At 33.2% G+C, this 22,407-nt stretch overlaps 2 protein-coding genes across 4 annotated transcripts; one reads left to right on the forward strand and one right to left on the reverse strand.

The window, feature by feature from the left end:
- Nucleotides 1-241: 241 nt before the first annotated feature.
- LOC132731311 (acyl-CoA desaturase-like) lies at nt 242-7,258 on the forward strand. Its single transcript, XM_060717476.1, has 5 exons — nt 242-399; nt 2,893-3,131; nt 3,335-3,465; nt 5,757-5,962; nt 6,448-7,258. The coding sequence occupies exons 2-5, from the start codon at nt 2,900-2,902 to the stop codon at nt 6,890-6,892; spliced, it is 1,014 nt and encodes a 337-aa protein (XP_060573459.1). The 5' UTR covers nt 242-399; nt 2,893-2,899; the 3' UTR covers nt 6,893-7,258.
- A 2,375-nt stretch (nt 7,259-9,633) lies between these two features.
- Nucleotides 9,634-21,946, reverse strand: LOC132731310 (stearoyl-CoA desaturase-like). Of its 3 annotated transcripts, none has more exons than XM_060717474.1 (5): nt 21,892-21,946; nt 13,836-14,029; nt 13,369-13,499; nt 11,038-11,243; nt 9,634-10,198 (listed from the first exon to the last, which is right to left on the reverse strand). In XM_060717474.1, exons 2-5 carry the CDS (start codon nt 13,999-14,001, stop codon nt 9,763-9,765), a joined length of 939 nt encoding a protein of 312 aa, XP_060573457.1. In that variant the 5' UTR covers nt 14,002-14,029; nt 21,892-21,946; the 3' UTR covers nt 9,634-9,762. The 3 variants fall into 3 exon arrangements, with proteins under 3 accessions (XP_060573457.1, XP_060573456.1, XP_060573458.1); XM_060717473.1 differs by lacking the exon at nt 21,892-21,946 and adding an exon at nt 20,767-20,905; XM_060717475.1 differs by lacking the exon at nt 21,892-21,946 and adding an exon at nt 14,311-14,460.
- Nucleotides 21,947-22,407: the final 461 nt, after the last annotated feature.

The following is a 22,407-nucleotide window of genomic DNA, read 5'->3' on the forward strand; positions in this document are numbered from 1 at the left end:
TTCAAAATGTCGAAATATTAAATGCACTGTTAAATGTTGATGAACTAAATGTATGCATTTATTACAGATTACATGTGTTAACTGTTGCATGATAAAGTGTTATAAACAACATACAAACCATGTCGGCTAATAAAACATACATTAATCTTAATTTTAGAAATAACCTATCCTAGCAATGCACATGTTTACCATGATTATATTGACGCGCAATACATTTATTAAGTTAATTCCTAAAAATAGCATATCATCGGTTTTTCCTACCGCCGCATGATGTTTTTATGTCGTGCCAGGTCAAAGGTCAAATAATCGTATCATGCGGTAAACAACGCATGTCCCTTTCTTTTTTTTAAACGTAAACGGATTTCGATAGAGAGAGGAGGGAAATAAAATTGCTCAACAGTATGTATTGATAATATTTCTTTCATTTAATAATTTAGGAAAATAAAATGAATACAGTACAAATCTTTATTACAGTATTTTATATTAAATTTACAATACACGCATTCTATATATATATTGCGTTTCCGGTGGTATTCAAGCTGGGCTGGAGCGACATTGAGTGAGTTTGTAGATTCTACAAAGAAATGTAAAAGCAACCAGTTCGTTCAGGTCCAGAATAAAATAAATGCATTATTAAAAGTACAAGTAAACATAGGGCCTACTTTTATTTTATATTTAATTCTGATACAGATTACGTTGTAGCAACACTAGCGCTAATCGAACGAGAAAATGTTACATATCTATTTTGATATTTCAAATGACATAGAGCTGAATTATCATGCAAGTCGTGTTATATAAATGATATTTTGGTACAAACTTCATATCATGCCAGCTATCTTACAGTATAAAAATCATGGCGCGTTCACTTGACAATGCCACATACCATGCACGGCATAAAATCATGAACCGTATGTTTGTAATATTAATTATAAACTGTTCATATGTCTAGTAAATCTTACTAAAACTTTTGTTCACGTGTCCTTATCGAACTCTCGTAAAAAATAGCATTCATATGAAATAAATGAGTGTTTATCGGCGGGGTATTTATCTAATGTAGAGAAAATTATTTTATTATTATTTTAACGAATTTTGCTGGATGTTCAGACAATAATCGATCATTTCTTGTGCAATATATGCACCCAGTGTATCATTTCTTTTAATAGATTTTATAAAAAATGAAAATGTTTGTTCAATAAATGTATAATATATATAATTTATACTTCATATTTGTTTACATTCATACAGTCAAAATAATGTTCATTTTAAATTGTAGAACGTCGTTAATATTTAAAATCGATGCTATTATGAATTTTATATTCTTTCACAGCGAATCTTTTAAATGATGGAGAACGCTCTACGTGGTATATATGAATGACTTGAATAAAAATCTATATAATAATCTATAAAAGTTAAGGTTTAAATTCGAAAGTCTCGTGCATACTTTTTTCAATGACAGCATACTTATCTTATTATTGACTTTCAAATATCGATCTATATTCCTCGATGAACGTTATTAAGATTTTCTATTTATAGCGGACTCAAGAGCAGGCTCATAATGTAATATTGTGTGGTAGTGTTGATAGAATCATGTGCGCGAAAGTGTGCAGGTGTAGTTAAAGCCCTTCTCACACAGAACACACGGCTTATACGGTTGGAAACCCGTGAAAACCGAACATACAACCGAACCAACCGTGCCATGTAATTACGTGTATGATTTTTAAAACTTAAAAAAAACTGTAGGTACGTATGTCATATCCGTGTATGATCGTATATGCGACCGCACAAGACTGTAAGAGCCCGTGTAAGACAGTTTGAGACCGTATATACAACCGTATTTGAAGTCCACTCCACGAGTGAGCCAAACCGTATTAAGATCGAATGGAATCGTTCAAGACCGCCCCCAAGTCCTACATCCACCACCCGATTAACACCCGAATGTCGGACGATCACGGTACGATTCACACGAGTGTACATACGGTTTCAAACGATCGCCATGCGACCAATACGGTTCAAGTACGAAACATACATGACAGACACGGTATAGTACGGATATACACGGCCTAACCGGCCTCGTATATACGGTCTTACACGGCCTCTGCGTCAGCACGAACTTACTGTACAACGAAAATCACAACTTCCTGCTGACACCCTCAACTGCTACACAGAGTACTTGCTGCATCACACTATAATACACCCAAAGAAAACGGTTCCCACGCACAGAAGAAATACAAGGGCCATCCAGGCCCTCCGACCACTTCAACCTGCTGGCCCTGCCGAGCCTGGTGAGCTTGTGGCCCAACAATGTCTATCAGTCGTATCATGATTTCTAATTCCCTTATCCTGCCATCTGTTGCATCTGCCATTGTTTTATAACAATTATTCACATAGATGTTTCTTCGTTGGAAGTTTGAACATTTATGAAGCCAAGCCATCAAAAGGGATCAATTTATATCAAAACATACACGAATGTGTGATAATTCGAGCATAACTCAAACAAAACTCAGCGGGATCCTATGTAAACCCTGTGAATGTCGAGTAAAAATTGTGTTTAATCGTACCAGACCGTACTAGACCGTACCTGGAACCGTGCAACAATCGTATGTATTCGTATGCAAATCGTTTCCAAACCTTCCTCGACCGAGTATAACCGTCCTTTTTCATACATACTCGTGCTACATTCGAGTCTAACTCGTACCAACTAATCCCCAGGCACGGTTGGAGCTAAATACTCGTACCAGTCAATCCGTGTATAACCGAGTATACCGTATCCAACCGTATTCTGTGTGAGACGTGCTTAAGATTGTGCATAAAATACATATAGTATTATGTATTATAAATTCTGTCAATGAACTCGCTTTTAGACTTTGCCTTATTCATAATTATTTGTTTCAGATTGAAAATGTCACCACGTGCTGGATTAGATGAGAAAATGTCCTCGTTGGAGGCAGAAACAGTGCCAGTAGACAGCCTCGGTCTCGCTCCGATCGTAGCAGAGCAACCGGAACAGGAAGTGAAGCGTCCGCCATTACAGATAGTTTGGAGAAATGTTGTTTTAATGGTAGCCCTTCATATTTCAGCAATATATGGACTATATCTGCTTCCTCAGGCAAAACTGAAAACCTTAGTTTGGAGTAAGTATCTTAATTTAACAAAATGTGTGTTTTTTAATGAAAGAACAAAGAAAAAGAGCAATTGACAATCATGAGTAAATTAATAGTCAAACTTACCATGTATTTCCTAATCAAACGCACTACAGATTTAGACCTAACTAAAATTAACAAAAGTAAAACAGCACAAAACAAAAGATATCATAAGCATGTATTATTTATTTCAGCATTGGTTTTGTACTGGTTAAGTGGAATAGGAATTACAGCAGGTGCCCACAGACTCTGGTCACATAGGTCATACAAGGCAAAGCTACCTCTCAGGATTTTACTTGCCCTGCTTAACTCACTAGCATTCCAGGTATGTTCTCAGTTTATTAATTGAAGACTGCATGTCACCAATATAGAGAATCAAGATAAAGTGGAAATTTATACTACATGGTCTACATGCTACAGATATTAAGTTATCTAAATAATTTATTCAAATAACCGTATATTATCACTTGCATTTGTAAACTTGTATAACATGTCCTAAAGTCTTAATACTGAGACATAGCAGCCACTTTCCAAAATAGGAAAGTCATCTTAGCCAATAAAAAAAATAAAAAAACACAAAACAAACAAAAAACAATAACTTTTTAGAACGTTTTTTGATGGAATAGGGAATTCTTATATTATGTAATAAGTATTTGTAAATCTTGTATAAATAAGATATTTCTCAAATCGATATATATTTTTTTACCAGTACTCACATTCCATATTGTACCTTATTTATAGAAAATATATACAGAGTTTGAATGTAAACTAGCATTATTGCAATATTTAACATCATTTTGCCCATGTAAAGTGATATACATTTGATATTTTAGCATCGCAAGAAGATGTTTTTTTCTATACCGTTGTACCCGAGTAATTATTAGATATAAACCATATAAATACTTATATGCTGACATAAATCCTGCCCTGGTTTATAACTTTACAGTGCTCATGGTGCTATAACAACCATTAGTCTACAGATGTCACATCATTCTTTATCGTTTTGTTCAGTGAGATTCATTCCGCACATATATTAATCACATGATGCTCGTGATATTTTTTTTGGATATTGCAGCAGTTATATAAAAGTTTTGTCGTCTTCGCACCAGATCTCCACACGAAAACCTGATATGGCACCTGGTACACTTGCACTTTTTAGAAATTTCTAAGAAATACAGAATCTTTAAAGAAATATTAAGACTTGCTTTTCATTGTTAAACAGAAATCGATACAGGTTTAAATATCAACAGCGTGCAGCATGCTGCACTCACTTATTTTTACCATGGCAATGCAAGCTATCTGTTAATCGATAGTTCACAAACAATAACACTGCACTAGATCTAGGACAAAATTTTGTGAGAAATATCTAAAGTAATTTTTTTGAAATATTTTTTTAAACTTTACACGTGGATCTGAGGTTATAAATAATTTTTCTGATATCAAATTCAGAATGGCCGGACACCAACATAAAATATAGACTGACCAATAAAATCCGAAATTTGAGACTGAGCTCAGTTTTTTTACAACCTTTAGGTCAGTTGACTGGCACTTGCCTAACAGAATATTTCTCTTGGAAGACAAAAACCGTTCACTTGTCCTACAATGTAGCTAAATTGAGCCGCGCCATGACAAAACCAACATAATGATTTTGCGACCAGCATGGATCCAGACCAGCCTGCGCATCCGATTACAGCCCTATAACCAGTAGAGAAACTGACAGCGAACAGCATGGATCCTGATCAGACTGCGCGGATGCGCAGGCTGGTCTGGATCTATGCTGGTCGCAAACCCATTGTTGGTTTTGCCATAGCGCGGCTCAATTTATCGTTTTTACTTGTACTGAAAGAAATTTCATTAAAATCAGGAACGTACTTCGCCTTATTTTTAGTGTACGCCGAGTGCAGGTCTTTGGCCGGAGGATCACAAGAGACTTATTTATGAAATAATGCTATATGCTATAACTAAGGATTTAAGGGATATCTAAGCTGATAGTACTACTTTTGTCTTTATCTATAGTTATAAAAAACATCAGGTAAATATATTGAATGATGTTAAAGAAATTGCACGAAGTCTAACGTGTATACTGTTTTAAATAGTTCTAGAAAAACAAAACATAGCCAGGGTCTCTCTTGTAATAAAAATGGGATTTAATTCCTTTTGTAACAAGTTTAGTTTTTTCTTTATTTTTCTTTTGTTTAACCATAACTTAACATGAGATATAATCAAGGAAAATATGCCTTTACAATGATTTGTATGACTTAATTACAAACACAAGAGCTTAAATGTTTAAGTGTACTGAAAGTTATTGTATTTTCAGCTAAAATGAAGTACCGCACGATCATTTAGCTTCCTTAAAATGTTTTTAAATGCGTATTATATCAATGTTGTAGAAAATGAAAGCTGGATACAACTACACTAAATCACACGTGTATGCAGTTTCCATAATATTAAAACTACTTGTTCTCATTTATATATGAAGGCGAATGATTACACTATTGTAGTATTTTAGCATTCTACAGAGTTGTAAATGACATTTATTTATTTCCTACATCATGTAATGTTTTTCAAGGATAAAAAAGACGATCAAGTATAGTATTTCCTTTATTTTATTTCTAGAATGACGTCATTGAATGGGCACGAGATCACAGAGTTCATCATAAATATTCAGAAACTGACGCAGATCCGCACAATGCAAAGCGTGGTTTCTTCTTTGCTCACATAGGCTGGTTGATGGTGAGGAAACACTCGGATGTGAAAAAGAAGGGGCAACAACTCGATATTTCTGATCTTCTGGACGATCCTGTACTCCGCTTTCAACGAAAGTAAGTTGTAGTTTTAAAGTTTTGAAAAAAAAAATGCAAATCCAATCAAATTCTTATCTGTTTAAACTGAATACTGGCTTTTAGCTAGTTAATTAATCTATAGATCAATTATCCTGTAATAAATTTATATAGCACGCATGGTTATTACATAACGTAATTCATATATAGAGACCGTAATCAAATATTTCTTTTAATTTTTTTTACTTCGAGACGTTTTAAAATGTTGCTTTTGCCAAAAATAAAATTATCTTTAGTGTTTTACCTCTTAAATAGTATATTTACTAATCATAATATGTCATTATGTGCTGTATAAAATAAGTAAGGAGTGTGTGAATCATCATATTATAATTTGAGTGCAGTACACTTAAACACATATTTCGTATTTACAAACGTCTGTTATTTCCTGTAGGGTTAAATAAAGTCATCATTTGATTCAAACTGCACCGGATAACATAGATAATAATATGATACATTTTATATTTCAGGTTTTATCTTCCTTCTGTAGTTTTGTTCTGTTTTGTTGTGCCGACTGTAGTTCCGGTGTATTTCTGGGGAGAGGATATTATAACAGCTTATATTATATGTGCCTTGTTTAGATATTGTGCTATATTAAACGCCACGTGGCTTGTCAATAGTTTAGCTCATTTATGGGGTATGAAACCATACGATATCCGTATAAACCCCTCTGAAAACAGTTTAGTGGCAACCGTTGCCATGGGCGAGGGATTTCATAACTACCATCATACATTTCCACAAGATTATTCCACTGCCGAATTCAAGTGGTTCCTTAACTTTTCTACACTTTTCATTGACATTTTTGCATTTTTTGGACTTGCCTACGACAGAAAGTCAATGCCAAAATCTGTTGTAGAAAAGCGCAGACAACGGACTGGAGATAAAAGTGAAATGGCATTACGAAAGAAAGAGTGATATACTTTCTGGATTGTTGTGTATTATGACGTCATGATTTCATATGTATTATAGGTGGCATTAAATTATACAATGTAACAGTTATATTGCGTTGTGAGGATTATGATAGTTCTCCTTTATATTACACATTAGTAGGGGAGTTTTACATAGATTCTAACTGGTATTTGATTGCGAAATGAGAACAGTAAATTACTTGCAATTATGCATTATGAGTTTATTCTCTAGTATTGTTGATCTCGTTGTTTTATGTGTTATATTTTGTTTCCACATCTGTGCTATAAGTAAAGTTATTACATATTGTTTATAATTGTACACTCCAAATTACTTTGTTTGTTCATTGAAAATAAAGAAAGTTTAGCAGTTGAAGTAGTTTTATTCATTTCCCCTGAACAGCTACGCTGAAGAGTTTGTTTGTGTTAAATACGTGCGTTAAAGATCCTGTATTTTGTTAATAAGGTTGTTACCACACTTAAGTGAAATTTCATATATTTATATAATTATACTTCTAAAACAATTTTCAATCATCGAAGAATATGTAAATATGATCTGCAAATATTTGTACATATTATAATTCGTAATCATTAATATACATTGTGTATGCATTTATTTCTTATTGAAAAATTTGACTTAGACTTTATAGAAAATAAATTTCTAATTACCTCCCTTTATTAACATGACATGTAAATTTAGTAATATCTTTACAAATAATGCTTTTTGGAACTAACTATATTGATAAATCTTCATTTTGAGCATTATATTTATGATATAAAACCATAAAAAATAAGTTACAGCATCTTAAAATCTTTTAAAACTTACAAAACGTATATGTCCTTGTTGGTACTCCGATTTCAAACTAGCAAATATAAACATCTTCCAGTCAAAATGGATAATGAGTATTAGCTTAATTTATCGTCTGCTTGCCTGATTACAATATCATCATTGTCCAAGACTTTAACAGATATACACAAACCTCAAGTTTCGTCTGGTGTAGTCAGTCAATCAGACCAATCTCTACTGATGAAATCACAGAAGCAAATATTGTTATAAAATATATTGTTTTGTATCAGGCAATACTGATTTTTTAAAAGAGAATTTGTGGATATTGGTAGTTTACAGTTTTGTTTACGAAACAATATCCTGAACTATTTTGATGGGTTGTATCTTGAAGCAATCGACAAGCGTATAGCATCAATCCTGTAATATTCCCTTTATTATGATTGTATAAAAGAAAATAATTTATAAACAAAGCTGAATGAATAATTCTTCCTAATGTATATATTTCTCATTATTGGTTTATTGTTTTGGCAAGCCTATTTATTGATCCCGGCGGATGTATTTCATCAATTGAAAAATCACCTTACTTTCATCATTAAACGTGTAAGTTATATTTTAGGTTTTATTTTGTCATTGTTCTTTCAAATGAAGATGTCGTCTGGAGCAAAGTATGGTACATAATATGATAGCATAACCGAATTTATAAACATGTATCTTGAAGCAGTCTCACAGACAATGTTGCTATCACATGTCATTAAATATATGAAATAGGACAAAGAAAACAGATGTGTTACTCCTGATCAACAAAGTTTAGTGAACAATTAGCATGGAAAGTTCAGGGCTTAACCAAGTGTTAAGATTTACCTCTTTCCAGGGCTTAACCAAGTGTTAAGATTTACATATCAGGAGACAGTACACAATTTTTGACCAATTAGTTTCGAATTGGCCAGTTACACATAAAAGACAGTTTTGAAATTGAAGCTGATATTTGAGGGTCTGAATATTTGAGCAGTCTGATCAGGATCCTTGCTGTTCGCTATCAGTTTCTCTACTTGTAATAGGGTTTGTAAACGAACAGCATGGATCCTGGTCAGACTGCGCGGATGCGCAGGTTGGTCTGGATCCATGCTGGTCGCAAACGCATTATGTTGGTTTTGTCGTGACGCGGCTCATTTATATTTCAAATTTCAGTGACTAGTATTGTCCATACATTTTGAGAAAGTACACGTCGGATGCGTAAGTCTATATCACGGATCAGCTATTTGTTTTAAAAAGAGTAGAACTGAAGAAAGAAGAAGCGCTTATCATCCAGTATATGGATGTGAACAAGAAACAATGGAGTATGTGAATCTTGCTATTGACATTGAAATACTTTTTTTTTTATTTCTCAAATTGATAACAATACATGTATATTTTTATCATTAATTTTCACGAAAAGAAAATCCAGAAAGAGATGTTTTGTTGACTGTTTGCTGTGATATACACATGTTAACTATGGAGATACATATACATATGTTTATGTTATTTCAGGTGTGTGAGGTTTTCATTGTGACTAGGTCTGTTCTATGCCGGAAATCTCTGAAAACTGCCTGAATTATAGATAAAGGAATATAAAGTTGAAATCTATATATATTTAGTACAGAATATGTATAGGTATGGAGTAAATGTTCAAAGTAAAAAAGGTTTGGAATCATTTAAGAAATTTCATGATAATTCATTCAATAAACCGTTAAATTTATTACAAATTAATCAGGAAATTAAAAAAGGAACATACATTATTTCACAACCAGTGTTTGTATATAAGCACGTCTCCATATATAATGCCATAAGTTATCGTAATTGCACATTATTTATATAACAAAAACATAAATTTTATATAAAATGATTTCAAAATTTTGTGAAAACTAATCACTAAACAAGTCAATGAACATGTAAAAAATCGGCCATTTTACTGAGATCTAAATGACTATTTTTCAAGAGGATTTATTCCAAATAATCACAGAAAACGAAAAGTATATATCAATAAGGCACATAAAACATGTAAATGTTTCATTCTCGTACAAAAATACATCCCTAGCGTCTCGGTGTTATTCCTCTTATTGTCTAGTAAGTTCACTTTTATCTCCGGTCCGTTCTCTCCGCTTTTCTACCAGGTATTTAGGCATTACCTTTCTGTCGTAGGCAAGTCCTAATATGGCGAAAAAGTCAATGAACAGCGTAGACATATTCAGGAACCATTTAAACTCTGCGGTAGAATAATCTTGCGGAAATGTATGATGGTAGTTATGGAAACCTTCTCCCATGGCAACCGTAGCTACCATGCTATTTTCTGCCGGATTTATATTGACATCATAGGGTCGCATACCCCAGAGATGAGCTGCACTGTTAACAAACCATGTGGCATTTAAAACACAACAATATCTTAACAATGCGCAAATAATATAGGCTGTCATGGCGTTCTCTTTCCAAATGATCACCGGAACTAATGTTGGAATGGTGAAACACAATAGAACTACCGACGGAAAGTAAAACCTGAAATAAAAATATCACATTGTTTAAGATATGTATAGCTTTGCTGAATACTGGTAATCAACTGGCATCACGCTTTACGAGTATCTCTATACCAATACTGTAAGTTGTTCGTGTCCTTTATTACTTCAAAATTAACTCGTGTAATAACCATAAGTGTTCACTACGTAAGATTTTGTTGCTACTGACATTTTAGTCAAATAAATCAGTCAATTGTATACGCAATATATGTCATAAAATTACTTGTTTAATGCAATTAGTAAACTGATTTGTTAATTTATGTTTCCTTTAGAACTAGCGTTAACAAATGACTTCAACATATTTTATGTTGGTATAATGTTCTTGCATGCAGCTCACTAGCTTATAACAGAGGTAACACATTCGTGGGTGAAAATAGTCTAGAGATATGAATATATATATATTTGATGGTATTTATGTTTTATTTAGTAGAATCTATTCTTAATTTCATTATAACCAGTTTGAAAGTGTAAATATCCTATTCAAGAAAATTTGACCAAAGACCAAAACGAACGAAACCAAGAAGTGACTTATATACAAGTATAGTCACTCATTCTTTTAGTTGGCAAATTTCTAAACATGAATTAGGAGAACCGTAATATTTTATAAGAATCCAAATTTGCAGAGCATCTGACAAGCTTTTACATGCGTCAACACTTACAAGAGAAAGTAAAAGTAGGCAGGCATTGACCAAACTTTCTGATAATTACGTTGTTCAATGACTTTTACTACAATTTGAATAATATGTTTTGTTGTGCATATGTTTTATGTGACGAGGATTCTATTGCTGCGTTACTAGAACACTTTTTAACAAAACTACCTACTTTCGCTGAAAACGCAGTACAGGGTCAGCGAGAACATCCGATAGATCGAGTTGCTGCCCCTTCTTTTTCACATCCGGGTGTTTCCTCACCATCAGCCAGCCTATGTGAGCAAAGAAGAAACCACGTTTTGCATTGTGCGGATCTGCATCAGTTTCTGAATATTTATGATGAACTCTATGATCTCGTGTCCATTCGATGACGTCATTCTGTTAATTAAGCACGTAATTGCAATGATCAGTTAGATATCAGTGTTGAAAAACTTGATGATGTTGTAGTGGCATATGAAATGTCATGATCTTTCTCATGCTGAATCGCTCACCTTAGACACATTGCTAGAGATGGCCACAATTCTTCAATGCAGAAGTAACAAGGTAGGTCATGTTTGTTGTGTCAATTTTGACCCTACATAATCTATTAAGCATTTCATTTTGAAGACGTTCGCTAGGATATGCTACATGCCAAATATTTAAGTTCTACGTAGAAGACTACTTAAATGTGTTATAATATATAAGTATAAATACACTAATTGACTTCCGTGGCGGGCCAATTTTGATCCAAATGATTTATATTTGTAGATGATTACAAAGTGATGCTTCATGCCAAATACCTATAAGCACTGGGCATCGTAGATTAGGAGAAGATTTCTAGACATGACTTCTATATAGATCTATAAACTCAGTAACCTCTAGGCTGGGGCCATTTTAAAACCCAACGGAATGATTTATGTTACGTTTGAAGAGATCCGCGCGAGGAAGTCCTTTTTTAAAATGTGTTTTTCTTATCTATGTCTATATAAAAGTAGCAAAAATGGGACAGTGGCAATTTTGACCCTCTGAAAATGCTTTATATAACTTTTGTAGAAGATCACAAGGTAATGCTTTATGCCAAACTTCTATTATCTGGGCATTGCAGTTTCAGAGGAGCGAATTTTAAGGTACATTGTATTTAACTTGGATTGGACACCAGCGGCACATTCGTGTATTTTTTAAGCGGTAGACTAGGCAAAGCCACATGCCAAATATTTAAGCTTTGGGTAATGTTGTTTTCCACAAGAAGCCTTAAATGTGTATTTACATATAAATTTATATAAACTAAGTGACCTGTGGGATGGGGCCAATTTTGACCAAAGATAAAAGATTTTTATGACTTTTGCAGATGATCACAAGATGATGCATGTCAAGTATCTATGCTCTATGTATTTAAGATAAGGAGAAGAGGATTTTAAAGACATATAATTTAAAGATACATGTATATAAGTTTACATAAAGTGAATGACACCCATGGAGGTGTTTTGATTTTTGACCTCAGGAACATGATATAACTTTTGTAGATGTACATTGCAAATATCTAAGAGACGATTTTGAAAGATTGGATTTTTAAAGTGTATTTATAGCTCGTGTGACCAATTCATGCATCAGACCGGAACCAGCTATATAACTTTATAGATAGCCAGCTAATGATAACTCATGTGAAGTTTGATTCAAAGCAAGTATGTGATTTAGGAGGATATTGTTTAAAATGTAGACGATGATGACGACGACGACGGGGATCGACGTACGACTGGCGACGGACACATTGCAATCACAAAAGCTCACATCTGAGCACTTTGTGCTCGTATGAGCTAAAACAACAACAACAGTGAGAAAAAAATATGTATTTGCGTGCTTTTTTCGATTTAGTCAGTGATTTATCCTTTTAAATACAACATTTACAACAGATAAAGCTATAAACTTAAAAATACTTAGATGATAAATTATTAGAAGTTATAGTATATCACGAATGCATATACTGTGTATCAAGGCGATGAATATTCCTTTCTTCCGTATTTAAGATTATTATTTTAATTTCCCGACAGATTAATTTCAAATCTGCATATCTTTAACATATTTAGTTATTGTAAATGGAAAAATATACGTAATACTGGCTATATATGCATTAGAATAAAGTGTGAATTTTGTCTTCGAAGAACTCTTTACATTCATGAATAATGCATCCCGGTTTAATGGTTATAGTTTTAACGATTAAAACAAATGTACGGCATTAATTTTACAATTTACAAGAGAAATTTGTATTACAGATTTTATTATTTCAGATTATTGTTTCACACATTTAGTCATGCTCTGAGAAAGAATATCATTCTAGGAGTACAATACGACTGTCAGAATGAGTCATAGCTATGTATGCAGATAATATGCTTCTGCTGATTATACATAATGCAAGTTTTCACATATAGAGAGAAAATGTCAGAAATAAGTTTCAGATGCAACAGAACATAGAGATAACGTAACGGCATATAGCATATAGCTTAAGTAAGATAACCTTATACAATACCTGGAATGCTAGTGAGTTAAGCAGGGCAAGTAAAATCCTGAGGGGTAGCTTTGCCTTGTATGACCTATGTGACCAGAGTCTGTGGGCACCTGCTGTAATTCCTATACAACTCAACCAATACAAAACCAATGCTGAAATCAAATAAAAGTAAATAAAAGTAATTCTTAAAATAGAAAAAAACATGACAGGCAATATCGTGCCTCTGTGACAATATATTTTTACAATAATTTAGAAAGCATATCGATGTTCACAATATTTAAGAACTGTTCTTCTGCTGCTAAGCAAATATATTATTGACTGGATTTATTACATACTTTTACTTCACTTAAAGAGTCACAAATAAATAAAAAGATGATTTTAGCTCATGTTAAGAATTGCACCGTTGTCAGTTTATCAACCGTAATGAAATTGTTAATACATTGCAGATTAAAATCATTAAGTATAGTTATTAGATTTTTCATTCTTACTCCAAACTAATGTGTATAGCTTTGCTTGAGGAAGAATATAAATGCCATATATTGCTGAAATATGAAGCGTTGCCATCAAAACAACATTTCTCCAAACTATCTGTAATGGCGGACGCTTCACTTCCTGTTCCGGTTGTTTAGATGACATAAGACTGTCAACTGGCATCGTCTCGCTCTCCAACAGTACAATCCACCTTTTGAAAGAAAGAACCCGATGTCATTTAAGTTAATATTATTTATCAATCATGCATTTTATATTTATTTGTATATTTGTTAATACATTTCAAATGAGTTTTGAGATAAAAAGACACTCGTTTCTCAATGATCTGAAACTACCGTAAAAGTAATAATTAAAATATTATTCCATATATTCCATTTTGCGACATGTGAATTTAGTAAGCTCTCAGAAAACACATTTAAACATATAATATAGTTTTGTAATCATGATAATTACAAAAACTCACGCGAAACTTACACTAAAGGTACAGTAACTGTTTATTTCAATATATCTCGTCAAACTTTATATTATAAAGAACACATGAGTTACAAGTATAAACTATGAGATAGATTACAACATCCCAGGTTTACTAGTCTCGTCATCCTGCATGCGCTCATAGCGTGTTAAGAATATCATATGCTATAACAGAATAATCAATAGCACTGCATTACGTATATGAATATATGTAAAATTTACAAAATTACAGTGCCTGTTATAAAGGCATAGTCAAAATATTGCCTTGTTAATTAATAATATTTCAAATCATCAATTTCATAAGCAATTAAACAGTTATTTTTATAGTTTTATTATTTACTGCTCCAACTTCCGAGTTTATAAACACGAACGATTTAGGGGGAAAATACTACTCATTAGTTTTCGTTTATTTCTTTATATGTTTGAATATTAAAGTTTCTTCAATTTAATTTGCTACCTTATCTAACAGATCTACACTTTTTAAATATTAGACCATCTAGGTATTTATGAAAGGGGGGGGGGGGGGGGAAGCGACCTTGCCTGTGGCTACTAGTATATATATGTCTACCACAACATTTACATTTTTATTGCTGTACAGAAGTTTTAAACTATCATCACAAATCAGCTTTAAATAGACATATTTTATATTATACTGGTATGTTTAATAATCTGAGGTATACGTAACAAAAATCAGCAGTTACTGTACTGTAATGAATATGTCACACGATCGTATAAACCAGTTGAATCCAGATGTACGTTATGATTATTTAACATAGATGTAACATTTTACAGCTTTATAACAGCGTGTAAATTGAGATGCAGAAAATAAGAAATCTGCACTTCTGGTGCATTTTACAAGCAAATTTTAAATTAAACGTTCCAGTTTTTTTTTCAGAATTTTTCAGACTTATCTACATGCAAGAGTTTAAATGCTAGTCTGTCTTTGAAAAAAAGTTAATTTTACATACATGTATCATTTTTATATGTACATTTTAAATTATCCGTTTCTGAAATTTCCCAGAAATTTCCAGGCTTAAACACAGGGTCTTAATTTTACTTTATAATAATTAATTTTACTGTTTTATAATTAATATGAAGGATGTTGTAGACACGATCATCAAACCTATAAGAATTAATGTTGAAATCATGCTTATCAGTTTAAAATTCATTGACTTATTAAATATACACTAGTACATTTTGAACCTTTATATCGTTTATATGTATTATAATCACTTTTCTTAAAACGTTCCAAACTATCAGATATCAATATGAATATCAAAGCTGCGGATATTTAGCAGTCTTGCAGATAAATAAGGAAACGGTCTTAAATGCGTTATAGATATTTTTTATAAATACTTTGTAAGGACTCTACAAGCCTATTTAATATGAAATGAACATAATAATATATAAACTTGATTTTTATTACATTTTTAGGCTGGGATGTGAAGTAAGCAGCCTAATATAGGAAATACGGAAATGACCAGAAATGCATTTAAATCACTTTCTTAGCATAATACAAACTCAAAATGCTTTTCCAACCCAAAACTTGAAATATCCATTGAAAAGGACCAACATTTTTATAGCTTCCAACACTTTTATTAGACTAACGAGTAGAGGGAAGGTTTATCTTGTAATTTCCTTTGAAAGTTAATTTAATGATATTCTGACAGTGTCCGTATTTCCTACACATCACTTACTTTAGGCTACTGTTTCCATATTTCTAATTTGTTTCACCTACTTTAGACTACTTTGTGTACAGCGGAGAGCACGAGTTCAAATCCTTCGCGGGTTATATATATTTTATACGCACACGTGTGTTATCCGTGAAGGATAACTATGTTTTACTCATTGAAGTTAACAACGTAGAGGTTGTCTCCCATTAATCATGATTAACACTGATATATACGAACACGATGTAAAATTTACAGAAAACCATAAGAAAGAAATTGAAGTCTGAAACATGGTCGTTTCATTACTTCCTTTATAAACCTCTGCCTGAGAGTTCCTTCACCATTTTTTCTCAGAGAAAAGTCGAAATAACGATACCACGTTGTTGAAAACTCGATATCACCAAATTCCTTTGGATTTTTCACCGTCGGGGATTCGTTATATCTAATTTACACCATCTTACTTTCGATTTTTCATCATCAATTTTCGACTTTTTAACCATAGTGGTTTCGTTATATCGTATTTTCGTGATTTCGTTGTTCTGGGCTATGTGTGTGTCGCGATGGCCCTTATACACAATGTCCTTACCTTATACTAACATCATGATGAAAAGGCATAGACATTATTTTTTCTTTGTTATTGTTCTCTTGGTAAAAATATTGACTTACATCGTCATGCATTGTTATGATCTCTGTGCGCATGTCAGACAAAAAGGATAAACTACGATGATAAAAAGTCGAAGGTGCGATGATGAAAAGTCGAAAGCACGATGATGAAAAGTCGAAAGCACGACGGTGAAATGGCTAAGGTATGATGGTGAAATGTCGGAGGTACGATGGTGAAAAGTAAAAAGCACGATGGTGAAATGTCGAAGATACGATGGTGAAAAGTCGAAGGTATGATGGTGAAATGTCGAAGGTACGATGGTGAAATGACGAAAGCACGATAGTGAAATGTCGAAGGTTCGATGGTGAAATGTCGAAGGTAAAATGGTGAAATGTTGAAGGTACGATGGTGAAATGTCGAAGGTACGATAGTGAAAAGTCGAAAGCACGATGGTGAAATGTCGAAGGTACGATGGTGAAAAGTCGAAAGCACGATAGTGAAATGTCAAAGGTACGATGGTGAAATGTCGAAGGTAAAATGGTGAAATGTTGAAGGTACGATGGTGAAATGTCGAAGGCACGATGCTAAAATAAGATACTACGGTGAAGAAAAGTCTAACTGAGGAAATGACGATGGTATGCAGTAAAAATATGGCGTTGAAAAGTCGAAAGTACGATGGTGAAAATTCGAAATAACGAAACAACTAAAGCAGGAATCTTAATGGTCGACAGTACGATGATTATTCAAAACTCGATATAATTTCGAGTTTAACTCGATATAATTTTTCCACTTTCCACCATCGTGGTACCGCTATTTAGTATTGCGTTTTCGTTGTTTCGAGGTATGTGTGTGTCGTAAAGGTTCTAATGGGAAACCGATCATTACACGTAATGGTTTTTTATTTTTTTGGGTCGTCAGAATTGGTGATAAACCCCCCCCCCCTTTATTAACCCATTTTCAAATGACAGAGTTAAATAGTAAGACACTTGCCAATTTAAAAGAATGAGTTTATGGGGACTTGGTCTGTCACCACAGTGAAAGTAATATATGGCGCGACTAAGAAAATGTGATCTTGCAGCGGGTCAATGAACATTCGATACGTATAGTGGAGTACATTTTATACGTAAAGTACACTTTGTACGCGAGGTACATTCTATACATATAGTACATTCTCTATGTAAATTACATTTTATACGTATTTTAACTCTGCACGTGAGGTATATTTAAACATATAGTACACTCTGTACGCGAGGTAAATTCTACATAAACTGTAATTCTAAAATATACACATAGCAATCTGACTAAAGTTCAGATCTATACGTATTTCTGTTATGTAGATCTATGACCGTATATGTTTCGCCTTCTTTATAATTTGAATTTTCCAAGAAAGCTATTTTTAGCCATGCAATCAACCCGATTTTTTACATAGCCATTAGAAAAAGTATCAAAATACCGTTATCCGTAGAAGTTAAACAAATTGTTGATTTTTGTTAGAAAAAAAATGTTTGGAGTAATTTTTAACAAATTAACTTAAAATAATAGAGTCATTTTTTAATTGGCAAGATTGTTTGCCAGTTTACCTCATAGGAACTGGAGAACAGGACCGCAGATTGCAGCGCATTTTTTCGATCGTCTAATGGTTTTTAAAAATGTTTCTGCTACATCTAAATATCTTTTACATTTAAAACTGGTCAAATTTATAATATATTATAATATACCGTAAATTTGACTGATTTTTAAATTAGCAGATTATATTAAATTGAGATTATATAATAAAATACCACCCACACGCATAATATGAAAAGATATTCAAAGATCAGGCAAACAATATGTAAAGCCTGTACGGATTCGGATTTATGCGCCGAAATTTGTGGTCCTGTTCCAGTGTTCCTATGGTTTACCTGTCGGCTATATATGGACAACTCGAAATCGTGACAATTTTCCTACTCAGCATTGGTTTTCTCAGGGTTAAAATTAGAAACCGCATCGCTTTCAAAATTATGAAAGTTTGCCGATGATTGGCCTTGTGAAAGATCACCAGAAATATCTTCATATTAATTGGTCACTGTGAGATCTAAAAGCGGACCGTTATCTAGAGCTAATTTTAATCAGATTGTACACATAGTACATTATATAATTACACTACAGCACATTACATACAGTGCATTCTACACGTTTAATACAGTACAGTCATTTCTCTTTTTTTTTTAAAGTAAATTTAAGATATAATATCGGTCTTAGCGGTGTTTATATGAAATTATTCTCGTATCGGATATAGCTTGAATGAGTGTTTATGTACGGTTTCTGTACCTTAAGTTAAATATGGAGTGATACCTTAAATATTTTCTTTTAACGGTGAACGTGTATTTCGAGGGTTAGTGGGGTATATATATAGTGTTTTCGCGGTTTTTCTTCACTCGACGCTTGCATTTGGTGGTAATTAAATAACCTGTTTAAATACGCCCCACCCGACCCCATCCCTTCTTACAACAAACGTTTTTGTAATGAAGTATTTTAATACACATTCTTGCTGAATATTTAGGCTTTTTTCATCATTCTTCACATGACACACAAAAAATCTTTTCTTGAAATATAACTTATTAAAGTTGCATAATTTAATGAATTTTCCTTGTTTTAATGAACATAACTTGTTATTTAATATTTTACAGATTACACAACACGTATTCAGATCTGTTTTAGTTTCGTTTCAGAGTTTCGGATACAGCAACAATGCTATACATCTGATGAATCCCAAATACAAGAACATAACAGATACAGATAATACCGATTGATTCTATTGATTTGTAATATGTACTACCAAATATTAAGCGTTATTCCTATGTATTTGTTGTTGTTTCTTGCTATAGTAGATTAGAGAATAATTGATTTACTCTCGACAATAAGAGAGAGTAACAGCTATTTAACACCGGTTTGGAGTTTTGGAGCACGAAGGCCGTAGGCCTGAGTGGTTTTTTTTTCGCATAAAAACGACAAAACCCGTGTTAAAAAGCCGATAAACACCGATGAGACCGATATTATTTCGATTCTAACACCTTTTCTGTACTATTCTAACCAAATATGTGCATATTTTTTATTGCAAGTACATTATGTGTGGAAAGGAATTTACATAAAATATGATAAACAAGATCAACAAGGAAAGGCGGCGTTCAATGAACGCAACCCCCATATGATCCAGCAACAAGAACCAGTGGCAAGGAGCCCAGGCGGACCCCTAACAAAACCAGGGCAGGGCAAAGACAGCACGGCCAGGCCAACCATCAAATGACAAATAAATTGTAACTGATTCAAATTTCAAAAGAATTTCTAAATTCAAAGAAAAGAATAATTAGCACACAAAGGGGAAGGGGACAGGAGACCGGGGGAAGGGGGGGGGGGTTAATCAAAGAAATAAAAACTAGAGGTAATGGGGAAGATACTTACCGTAGACGAGAAAACAACAAGGGACACAAGCAAAAGTGTCACCCAAACAGTATGAAACAACATAGACATACATCTCAGGAACACAGAGGGGCGCCGCCTTGGAACGGTCAGCAGCATAATAATGACTGCTGGGGAGTTTAAACCGGTTAATGGTGCACCAAACCTCGCTCTTAGCCCCACCATGTTCTTATAAACGAGACAGTGTAAATAAAATGAATCCCCGCCAAGTGAAATTCTAACAGTTGTCATGGTTTCAAAAGGTTAAATAAGTAGATCTAAAACACTAAAATGATCATGTAGAAACATATAAAAGTAAACATTTGACTTGTTTTCCAATCCACGAAATATATCAGTGTGATTGTATTATGCTTACTGTATATATTTATGTTGTAAAATAGAAATAAAATATTGTTTAAACTAAACTAACACGATGAAATAAGGAAGATCAATAATGTTATGTTTTCAAGCGGAAATAACTTCCGGTGCCAGTTTTCGTATAACGCAGGGTTGTCATTAACATTTTTTGCAGAAGGTTTGCTTTGACTGAGGCGCATTTCTGTTTTATCATGCATTAAGAGTGTTCTTATTTAGCGCATATGCATTGAGACAGGTTGGTTGCCGCTCTTAAAACCCTGAAGTGTTCGATTTTCGCACCCTACTGTTGCTAAGATATAGAAATGAGTAAACAAAAGAAATAACAAGGAAACATGTTATTTTATCAAGTTTTCAACAATAAAAACTTACGTCTTAGAATGGACTGTATTGCCCCATTTATCATTCTTGTATGTATGAAATGACGTCAACATTTATGAATGAGTTGTTTACTTAGGATGACGTCATTACGCTGCTTACGGATTGGCGCCGTTAACTGATATGGATCAAATATGTGGCGTTAGTGTATGTGAGATATTATTTCGGTATTGTATGAAAAGAAAACATTATAAGACCTGAAAATATAAATAAAAATGCTTTTTATTATTGCTTTAAAGACTTTGTAAACTATACAATCGAGGGAGAAAACATAACAGCCGCATATACAAGTAGTCCCTTACGAGTGTTTATTGGCAGTTTAACACCGTTTTTTTTTCGTCTTCTTTGTCTATAGTGACAACATCACGTGGAGTGTTAGAATTTATATTTTATATGTACAATTATACATTCTGTAAGATTTGCTTATGGGTATAAAGAAAGAAAGGCTGTGAACTACCAAAAATGCCAACCAAGATATAAAGTTATAACAAAAAATAAAACTTTAGTTGTTATGAAATGACGAAATATACAAGAAAGAATTACGAAATCTATTGACCTTAAAAAAAGACATGCCCTGATAAAGAATATTTAAACGAATAATGCAGCAAATCTTGATATAAATATGAACATAAATGTTTACATTGATAAATAGGGAACATTAATAAAAAAACTATTAGGATCTAATAATATCTATAATATAAGGATGATCATTTTCTTCTTCTTATGAACATAAGGTTATAAAGCAATTTTAATACGAATATATTTTGCATGTAGGACACATCTGCAAGTGAAAGCCGGAGACAACTCTTAACATTAAGTACTACAAACCTTCGGGGTCAATAATGAATTCCTACGCACCAACATTCCAAATTGGTGTTAAATAACCGATAAACACCGTTGAGACGATTCTAACAAGATAAAATGAGGGAGACCACTGACGCCATTTTTCAGCCATTGCCAATTTTCGTAGATCTATAACTTGTCATAGGCATTTTTATGTCGAACCCTGCTGTCACTAAAGGTATAACCATAATTAAACAAAAAGAAATAAGAAGAAAAAAAGTTTCACCTTATCTTTCAAGAATGAAATTTATAAATTTTTCAACAATTTAAACTTACGTGTCAGACTGGATTTTATTGTGCCGATAACCCGCCCTTATCAGTTTAAAATGACGTTATTCTGTCGCCTTTATTCTTGTAAACGATGACGTAATTTCGCTGCTTACGAATTGCCGTAGTTTTTTTTAAAATAAATTGGGCGTTAGTGTATGTGACATGTGAATTAAGCATTACTGTATATGAAAAGAAAAGATAACAAGAACGGAAAATATCAATAAAATTTAATAATATCAATATTATTGTTGTCTTAAAAGGCTTTATTTATCCATCTTATTGCATGCAGAACATGAATGAACAATGGACAACCACATAATTATGTATATTATATACATGCAGTTCCTAACCAGTGTTTTTTTTGTTTGTTTGTTTCATTTCACGCCTTTTCCCAACAGTATTTCAGTCATATAGGCGGGTAGTTTCCTAACCATCGTTCCTGGAGAGTTACACCAGTACTAGACTACCTTCCTCCGCGCTAAACTACCAAAGCATCTCCCGGGGATCGAACCCACGCCAGAG

Source organism: Ruditapes philippinarum, unplaced genomic scaffold (genome assembly GCF_026571515.1).
Source record: "Ruditapes philippinarum isolate M1 unplaced genomic scaffold, ASM2657151v2 ctg1904_1_1_1_1, whole genome shotgun sequence".
NCBI lineage: Eukaryota > Metazoa > Mollusca > Bivalvia > Venerida > Veneridae > Ruditapes > Ruditapes philippinarum.

Bases quoted from the DNA above. Each gene is read 5' to 3' on its own strand.
- LOC132731311 (XM_060717476.1), top strand. From the start codon at position 2,900: ATGTCACCACGTGCTGGATTAGATGAGAAAATGTCCTCGTTGGAGGCA. The intron at 3,132-3,334 runs GTAAGTATCTTA...TATTTATTTCAG, and splicing joins ACTGAAAACCTTAGTTTGGA to CATTGGTTTTGTACTGGTTA. The intron at 3,466-5,756 runs GTATGTTCTCAG...TTTTATTTCTAG, and splicing joins TTAACTCACTAGCATTCCAG to AATGACGTCATTGAATGGGC.
- LOC132731310 (XM_060717473.1), bottom strand. From the start codon at position 20,828: ATGTTGACGTCATTTCATACATACAAGAATGATAAATGGGGCAATACA. The intron at 13,500-13,835 runs GTAAGAATGAAA...ATTTGATTTCAG, and splicing joins GCTATACACATTAGTTTGGA to CATTGGTTTTGTATTGGTTG. The intron at 10,199-11,037 runs GTAGGTAGTTTT...TTTTTATTTCAG, and splicing joins GTACTGCGTTTTCAGCGAAA to GTTTTACTTTCCGTCGGTAG.